The 10,089-nt window shown below is 35.8% G+C and overlaps 1 protein-coding gene across 1 annotated transcript; it reads right to left on the minus strand.

The window, feature by feature from the left end:
• Window positions 1–2,835: 2,835 nt before the first annotated feature.
• ABC1 (ABC transporter 1) lies at window positions 2,836–9,156 on the minus strand. Its single transcript, XM_086240312.1, has 8 exons — window positions 8,631–9,156; window positions 8,311–8,539; window positions 8,050–8,202; window positions 7,708–7,866; window positions 6,596–6,755; window positions 6,322–6,431; window positions 3,907–4,023; window positions 2,836–3,531 (listed from the first exon to the last, which is right to left on the minus strand). Exons 1-8 carry the CDS (start codon window positions 9,110–9,112, stop codon window positions 3,127–3,129), a joined length of 1,815 nt encoding a protein of 604 aa, XP_086096438.1. The 5' UTR covers window positions 9,113–9,156; the 3' UTR covers window positions 2,836–3,126.
• Window positions 9,157–10,089: the final 933 nt, after the last annotated feature.

Consider the following 10,089-nt stretch of genomic DNA (forward strand, 5'->3'; position numbering starts at 1 on the left):
TTAAATTACTATCATGTCCTTCAAAAATATTTTGACTCAATTTAAAAAATGGTGACTGTCACACAATCACCCAGTATAGAAACGGTAACTATGTAATAGTTTCCAATTAAAAAATTGTAACTATATGATAGTTACCAATTAAAAAATGTAATTGTGTGACAATTACCAATTAAAAAACAAAAAAAGGGTAATTGTCACATAGTTACCATTTTTAAAAAATATGTAGTTGTTATTGACTTATATTTAATTTTTTTAAAAAAATAGTGATGTCAGCAACATGTTAGCATAGTGGCAAGATCTGTAAATTCTATTTTGTTTTTGTCCAATTGTTAATTTACATAGTTTTTCTTAATTTCATTTTGGTCAATATTTATTATTATTTTTTTATAATTGACCCTATTAATGCAATTCTTTCAATTCTCACAGTTTAATATCTAATCCATGCAATTGACACAACAATTTTTTATTATTTTTTTATAATTGACCCTATTAATGCAATTCTTTCAATTCTCACAGTTTAATATCTAATCCATGCAATTGACACAACAATGATGCAAATATCAATCAATTCTCGGAAAAGTAAGGGTCCATTTGGTATCCTACTCAAATTTATTTATCTTTTTCAAAAATTAAGATTTTTTTTAATGTGAGTTTTAAAAATTAATTTTTAAAATTTGAAAACTTGTTTGGTATGAAATTTGAAAATAATTTTTAAATTTTAAAAATGATAACAGCTAAGGGAAAAAAAAATGAGAAAAACGATAAAACTATCGTTTTTAAAAAGATGCCTGATTTTTAATTTTTTTTTTCTAAATACTATTTTTGAAACTTGACTAAAACATGTTGTTTTGTTTTTGAAAAAAAAAAATTTTTGAATAGAATACCAAATAAGCCCTAAGAACCCGTTTGGTTCACGTAATTGATTTCTTAGAAAATCAATTCTTTTGCATTTTTCAGAAAGAAGGGAATGTGAAATTCTCTTTCCTGTGTTTGGTAAGCTTGAGAAAGTAATAAATGATGTGCTTGGTCAGTTTTTCAATTATACCCTAATCTATTATTTATTTTAAAATTATAACAAAATTAATTTTGTCAAAAAAAAAAAACAATAAACCCAAGAGTAGGGGTGGGCACGGTGTGGTTCGGCTCACTTCACCCCGAGAACCATGCACCGAGCCATAAATGTTTTCTCGGTGTGGTTCGGTGTTGTAAACCGAACAAATTAGAGAAAAACCAAACCAAACCAGACCATTGTAAAAACGGTTTGGTTCGGTGCATACACGGTTTTAAAATAAATATAACTTGCTTATTTTGTTGGTTGGGTAGTAGGGGTTTCATTTGGAGTTTTGGCAAATTGGGGTTATAACTTATAAGTTATATCTAATATAAGATTATAATTTGTAACTATATATATTATATAATCTATTTGTTGGTCTATTTGTTTGGTTTTTTTAATTTATTTTATTTGAGGTTTCGTTTGAGGTTTGGGGAGATTGAGATTTCGTTTGGAGTTTGGGCAAATTTGGGTTATAAGTTATAACTATATATAAGATTATATATAAGTATATAACTACTATAGAGTAATGAGTATAGTATATATATAATTATATACTACTATAGTATATACTAGTATACTATTATAATTATATATCAGGCTCCTTCTGTTGAGGTATATCTCAACTTATTTATGTTGAGGTATATCTCAACTTATTTATGTTGAGGTATACCATGTTGGGGCCCACACGAGTCGTTTTGTGTCGATCCGAACCGTTCAATTTTTACATCTCCATAAATAGATCATCCTTGCAAAAAATTAACCAAATCGGAAATCATTTGCCTATCTAACTTTGATCAAATAAATGGACGAACCAAATATTTTCGATGAAACCGTCCATTTGTTTTATCAAAATTAGATAGGCAAATGATTTCCGATTTGGCTAATTTTTTGCAAAGATGATCTATCAATGAAGATGATCCTTGCGAACGGTTCGGATCGACACAAAAGGACTCGTGTAGGCTCCAACAAAGTCATACCTCTACATAAATAAGTTGAGGTATACCTCAACAGAAGGAGCCTGAATTATATATTACTTATATAGTTATATATAACTATTGTAGTATATATACAACTATATACTAAGTTACTAACTATATAGTTATATATAACTAACTATACTAAGTTACTAACTATATAGTTATATACTAAGTTTATATATAACTCTATATGCATAAAACATTATTATATAGACTATAGACTATAGAGTATATAGAAATAGAATACACTAATTTTATTATATAAGATATAACTAACATTATATACTAAAACATTATTATATATATAATATTAAACTCATAGGGTTATATAAAATATATTTTAGGGTTTAAAATAAAAATGTATAAAATGTGTATAAAAATGTATAAAATGTGAACAAAAATGTATAAAATGTGCATAAAAATATATAATTATATTTTAAAAAAATTACTCGGTTTGGTTCGGGTTAAATGAGCATAAAACCGAAACCAGAACCGTCCATATACGGTTTGGTTCGATTTTCTCTTACGCTGTTGACTTTTCGGTCAACTCGGTTTTTTTTCGGTTTTTTTACAATGGGTTTGGTTCGGTTTTTCGGTGCGTCGGTTATTATGCCCACCCCTACCCAAGAGGAGGGAAATCAATTTCATTGCTTCAGTAAAAGTTTCATTTTTCTCCCAATAACGGCATTAGATTCCTTTGGGGCAGGAATTAATTTCTCTTCCTTATACTTACCAAACATGAAAATGAAATTGATTTCTCATTCCCAGACCTCCAAAACCTAAACCAAATGGGCCTAAGGGATTGCCTTGCCAAATGCGATCCACTTCCAGTCCATACAAAGCCTTTGTAGAATGTATAAGTGAATAAATTTCAGCTCTTATACATTATACAATGCCCTCTCCTTCAGAATCACCGTGAAAGAATGTTCTATGGTTGTTAAATATACAAATAAATTATATCTCACCTGGGGAACTAACCCCCCGAAATCTACCTCCAACTTTGAGCTTGAGCTACAAAATCATTTGTATCATGCTTGGTTGTCCCAGAACCATTACATGTTAAAAGATTATTTGAGAATTAAATATAACAGTAATTTATAAACCCCAATGACCCAATCCACTTGACAAGGTCTCCCTGCCTTCTTCGCCAAACCGATAATGCTCATATACTTCAAGCAATAGTTCCCTACACGGTACAACTGCCCCAAGCTTGATGCAAGCCAAAAAGGCACCTGAAAGCTTGCGATGAAGACTGTAGGCCTCATCAGGTGGTGGGGTGACCCTGTGTCTCAGCATCGTTGCCCCAAGGTTTGAAATGCTTTGAGTGATATTGGATGCACGGAAGTCATATCCACCAGGCTTTGAAAATGGCAATCCCACAACAAAACCGGCTTGGACATGAGCCTCTAACATTATTTCTGACTCCAATCCTGAAAGAAATCCAAGTCTCTTAGACATTTCAACGACTGCATCTCTGTCACCATTTGCACAAGCAAGAACCTGATCAAATATGCACGTGAAAGTTGTCAGCTATGTGCAGCTCATTTTAAGAAGTTTTAAAGTTCAAACAAGCAACTAATGATGAACCACAATTACAATTACGAAGCCATAATCTAACTATTAAGAGTCAATTGTTAGCCCAAAAAAAAAAAGAACTATTAACAGTTGGCTTCAGGACTGAAATATGAAAAAATAAGGTCGAAGACATTAGCACTCTCTGAATTGATGCCTAATTCCTGTGCCAAGTTGGGGACAGAACAGAGGCAGCATTGAGCTCAACTGACAACATCCATACGCTATGTAGGAAGTAGGAACTTTTAAGGAAAAGATAAAAACAGACAAAAGTTAGTTAAATATAAAGCAAGGAGATTTTACCATTCTTAAATAGTCATCGACGAAACTCTTGGGGTAATCCCTAGCTGCTCCAAAGTCGATCAGATTGATTGATTTCTTAGCCTCGTCATACAAGAAATTACTCCAATTTGGATCGGTCTGCATTGCAGCAAGCACAATAGACGAAAGAAGAGATGAGAGCCTAAAACTAGGAAGAAGCATATGACCTAGTAACCCTCAGACATTTCAAGTGCACAGTGAATGAAAACATAAAGCAAAAATCATAGAAGAAAGTCCTAATGATGAATAACACCAGGTTAGATGTCCAGCAGAATGAACACCCTTAAATATTGATATGTTAAACAAACTGAACAATGTAAGTCTTTCATATATATGAACTGCACTACACCATAAGTCTTGCGAACTTGAGCCCGACTGTAATGATGACTATTTGATTCATAAAACGGTGTCCACTTCAGGGTATTTTAGCTAATGTTATATTAACTTTACATCTGCAGCTGAAGATTTAGAATCAATATGTACGATGCAACAACTATAACTTATCTAGAAAGGATATATCCTCATTGGAAGCCCAAGTCTGTTAATAAGGCCTTGTTGGTCCAAAGAGAAAATGTCCACAGCAATAAAAAGAGTCTGCCCATTTGTGTCCTTTTTAAATATCACTCCATTTTTCAAATGTCATTTAGAATTAGTCAAAGAATCAACGTTAAGAGTTATAGATGTAGTGGGGTGCAAACACTCATTAACTTTTAAGTTTTCTAAGAGTACGAGCCTTTCGTATTTTTCCACTATTCATGAGTCTCTTAGTTTTTCTAATTCTTTGGGGTTTCTATTGGAAGCATATCAATAATGCTATTTCTTATATGAAAAATCATATTTTTAATGAATGAAAATTAAGTAATGTTGAAAGACTTGTTGCCTTAAAAGCATAGGTAGTTTTTGTTTCGCAGAATGGGATTCTAAGAGACCCAGACCCACTCATTGGAATGAAGCTTTTAGAAACCCATGCAATGCAGCATCCCCATTTCAGTGTTTGGAAACAGAGAATGGAAATGATGATAATGATTTTTGTAAAAGTAAATATGAGGGCATAGTTGTAATTATAATTTAATATTAAATTAAAACAATTGAATGGGAACGGGAAACCTACCTCTTCCTATGGGAATACAGAACCATTTTGGGTTTTGGATATGTAAAGGTCATGCCATTCCCAAGTGCAGTTACCAAACATGATAAGTGAATCCTATACCCATTCCCAAATGTCAAAACTACAAACAAGCACTACCTTAGCATATTCATATCTCAATCTGTACTTGCTCCTTTCTCTCTGACCTACTTATTTTTTATGTCTCTAATTTCTCTGCAATTACAGCAACCCTAAATCATCAGCATCATCCTCTTCTTTTCTCACAAGTTCTTCATGTTACTAAAATTTCTGCCATCTACAGCTTGCCATAATCATAGGCATCATCACTAATCTTCGGTTATCCTACATCAATTTGATATTGAGAACTAGAGCCAAGCGAGTTAGGTGCTGAGCCAAGAATGGAATGATCACCTTCATTTTGTTTAAGGAGGGATAAAGGTGATACTTCCATTCTTGGTCCAGCTCCTAACTCGACCGGATCAAGTTCTCTGGTACCATATTGATGTAAGAAAACAAAAGGTGCGTGCTGCTTATGATAATGGGCTGTAGATGGCAGAAATAAATCCAGAAAAAGAAAAATGATTTAGCGTTGCTGCAATTGTGGAGAAATTAGATATACAGAGGAAACAATAACAAGTGAGAAATTAGATTTATCGTTGAAGGGTATGTTGAAAGATATATCCACAACATACCCTTTCAACATACCATGGAACCAAGCCTTCAAGGCAGCAAACCCTTCAACGATACTTTAATTGGCTTCGAATAGAAACCACCCCCCCAACCCCTCAACTTCTAAAAAAAAAAAAAAATCATTAAATAATTGAAAATTTGACTCTTTAACTAACTCTTAAATGACATTTAAGAAATGGACTGACATTATTACCATGGACCATTCTCTTTGGACCAAAAAGGCCTCATTGACAAACTTTAGCTAACAGGCTTAGTTTTGGGATTCCAAAGAGAATATTTGTTTCTAATCAAACTATTGCTGCTGCATTAATGAGTCAACCCTTGCAAATAAATTTATCTGTTGGGATTGCTTCTAGGTGTCATGCTTTATGTTGATTCTGTCATAGCAGCTATTACAATGAAAAACCGCAGCAATAGATGGAAAATACTAAGATATCAATTTCATTGTTAAGAGTGCAAGCTACTCTTAAGATTCACCAAAGTGAATTCTTATAAAAGAAATTTAAGAAAAGAAAAGCTTAAAAAAAATATAAAAGGGACCAAAAAATTAACAATGTGTGTGTGTGTGAGCACACGTGTGGAGAGAACAGGGGACATGCCTGCATGAAACGAAAAACATATAACTCCTTCAAAGTGAGTTCTAGCAACTTTCTCCCAACGTAGTTACGAGTTTCCTGGTTTAATAATGCCACTTTATCAATAGGTATTCCTGTAGCAAGAGAGAAATATTATGTTGAAAGATATATCCACAAAAGTTTGCTCCATTGATGATACAACTAGCGTTGCTGGTATGCATCACAATGAAAAATTATTCTAATTACAAAAAATCATAATTTAAATGGTAGACTAACATAAATGACATAGTTTACTTGCCGGAAACAAGCTCTGTAGTTAAGACTCTTTTGCTTGAGATATCATCCACAACCAATGGAACATAAAATCCTTGTGCATCAGATAGCAAATCACGAAACCGTTTTTGATTTTCTGCCTCCAACTCATAGTTGCATTCACGGGATAATTCTTCTTTGGCTACCTATAAAAGATTCCAGGAAGGACATAAACGTGCATTTTCAAGTTCAACAGTTTAAGACATTTCATCATCTCCTGAGTTCCATTCATTATCCTCCTATAACTCAATTTCTATCCCAAAACATACAATATGGAATTAGGTTCCCACTTCATGGGACATAAGGAAGCGGAAAAATAGGGATTAGATAGATATCCATAATAACAGCTAGAGCAGAATAGTGACAAATTTGTACTAGTAAAAATAGACTCAGCTACAATGTTCCTATGAAAATTGTGAGTCACTGATGCAATGGCAACAGCTTGATTACAAACAAAGATATCCTCTTTGGAGGCCCAAAACTAAGCCCGTTGGCCCAAGTCTATCAATACGGCATTTTTGGTCCAAAGAGAAATGTCAGAGACAATCTAAAGAGGTTAGTTCATTTATTTCATTCAGAAGCTTATCCATTTTTAAATGTAGTTTAAGAGTTATGCAAAGAAGCAATCTAAGAGTTGAAGCCAAGAGTCACTAAGGATAATGTATTTGAATTTTTGAAAGACTCGATGCCTATGTTTACTAAAAGTCTTCTACTCTTTAATGTCTCTTATGTATCTAGGAGTTCTTTGGAGATCGATCTTAAGCTTATAAGTAGGGTAATATCTTGTAAAGATACATGTTGAAAGGCTTTGATACCTTGATATCTGCTTCTATATTTTCTCCACCTTTTTTTTTCTCATATATATATATATATATATTACAATTATAGCAACCCTAAATGTCCTTCTTTTATCTAAAGTTCTTCTGTTACTAAAACATATATCTACAGCCCAAAATCATAAGCGGCACTATCTTGTATTGTCCTACGCAACACATAGTTTCCACACTCAGAAGAATTGGGTTTGGAAGGCCATCCAACTACTTGAACTGATATGACAACCATGTAAGTACATGAATACATAAAAAGAAAGAAAAATACCTTCATAGCTCTGTCAAGATAAAGTCCTTCTGGAATTAGATTTGTATAATCAAGAAGAAGTTTGACATTCTCAATGTCACTTTCAATGCTATTTGCAACACCAGGGTATTGAATTTTCATAGCGACATGCATACCGTCCTTTGTGACTGCTCGGTGCACCTAAAATTGTTGTAGAATGGTAAAAAGACAAACCGTTTGGAGAATGTAAGAATACATTTGACAATTTGTGTTACAGAAATCCATTAACGAATGCAGAAGTACATGTTGGGTTATGTTGTTAGCCACAGAGAAGGCGTATAAAACCAAGTACATGTGTGTGATAGTAATGTCTACTGTCCTCACCTGGCCTATACTTGCAGCAGCCAAAGGTTCATAATCAAAACTAATTAACTTTGAAGACCAGTCAGGCCCTAACTCAGCATCCAAAACTTGATTGAGCTGGGACCTTGGCATCACATCTGCACCTTGACGGACAATATCGAGAGCGGCCAAGATCTAGAACAAAATGAAAGGCAATTGAAAACATGTAATGTAATGTAATGCATTGGACACAGATAGATGATTGAAGAAGCAAAAAAAGAGAGAATTGGAGAAGTAGAATACCGGAGCAGGGACTAGGGACTCGTCCTGTATACTGAGCATCTGACCCAACTTGAGTGCAGCTCCACGCATTCTACAGAGTGCAAGAGCCAAACGTTCTGCATTTTGTGGGGACAAAAATGGGGAAAGTGCAGATTGCTTGTCTGGGGAGGAGCTTTGCGTACCATAAATGAGTCTCTTGGTAGACTCCTGAAGGGTTCCCCAAGCAAGCCCAGCTCCAAGACCAGCAAACCTTTTTGTTTTTAAAAGCAAAAAACAGAAAAAAACAAAATTAGGAAAAAGGAAAAAACAATCAATCAATGGAGAGGAGAAGAGAGACCCACCCGAGTGCTCTGGAGAAGGGGGTTGAAGGAACTCGTCTCTCTCTGGGTTTCCGCCTCGGCAATGGCTGAGGCTGCGGTTGCTGCGGAGGCGGTTGTTGAAGGACCTCCGCCACCTCCACCACCTCCACCGCCACCTCCACCGTGGATGATGCGGCAGGGGTGGCCGGAGGTTGTTCTTGTTGAGGCTGCTGCTGATCGTGGTTGAAGTATACGACCGAGTCGGCTTTGTTATTGTTGTTGTTGGTGTTGTTAGGATGATCGGCATTAGCATTGGCAGGTGTAGGTGCATTGGTGAATTGGGAAAGGGAGCCTTTGGTGAGGCCGGAGAGGTCGGTGGCCGACACCAAGGCTTTCTTGGCTAGGGCTTCCAAATCCCCATTCTTCACGCTTTCGATTGTCGGAGATCGCTTCGCAAACTCCTTCGCGATTAGCGACACCCCTTTCAGCAGCCTCCCCACATCCCTCCCATTCCTCCATACCATTTCTGATTTCTCTCTCTTTTTTTCTTTTTCCTTATTATTACAAAAAAAAAAAAAAAAAAAAAAAATTATATATCTTTTTATTTTCTGATTTTGCTGCTCCTACATCCTACCTCATAATAAAACAACATAATAGTAATCTAATGCTTTTGGAAACTGCAAACTGGAAGTCTAAAACTCCTAAGCCGCCGCGAGACAGAGAGTCGTGTCCGACGGACCCCACTTGTTCACTTGTATCCGTGACTAGTCTTAAAATAGTTCTAATTTTGGCCCAACTACGCCCACAGTCCTTTTCTTCCGGCCCAAGTTATTTAGGCTCACAAAATGTGGCTGCTAACTCACCTCCTTTCAGGTTACGTGGCCAAATCACATCCTGTATGTCTTTTTTTAAGGGGAATTTTGTTGAGCAATAATCATGCATTTACTTTTCTGACCTTGGCAAAACTCTTTATTCTGTACAACTTCCTATTAAGTAAATTCTCTATGTCACGTCCAAGGGTTTAAATTTCGAAGTTTTCGGCGAAATTTCGCCGAAAATTTCGTTTTTTCGGGGGTCCGAAATTTTAACACCAATTCGACCGAATTTCGGTAAATTTCGGCGAAATATTCGAAATTTCGCCGAAATTTCGAATACCCTTAAATGCAAAATTTTCTGAATTTGAGAGAAATTTCCACGAAATTTCCCAGCTAACCCAGGCTACCCAGCACAGCAGCTAACCCGTAACGTAACCCAGAGCCAGAGGACACAAGTCACACAACCATCATATTCTCACAATCTCACCTTCTCGATCTGCAGCGCCATCGATTTGGGAGTGTCGATCTGCAACGCCGTCGCCGCCGCTCGCCTCTCGATCTGCACACCCTTCTCGGACTGGACTGAAGGCCGAAGTCATCGATCTCTCTCTCTCTCTCTCTTCTCTCTCTGACTGCTCGCCTCTCGCCGCCGGCCGTTTGTGTTCTCGGGCTGCTCTGTCTCCGGC

This window comes from Dryas octopetala, chromosome 4, assembly GCF_963921425.1.
Source record: "Dryas octopetala chromosome 4, drDryOcto1.1, whole genome shotgun sequence".
Classification (NCBI taxonomy): domain Eukaryota; kingdom Viridiplantae; phylum Streptophyta; class Magnoliopsida; order Rosales; family Rosaceae; genus Dryas; species Dryas octopetala.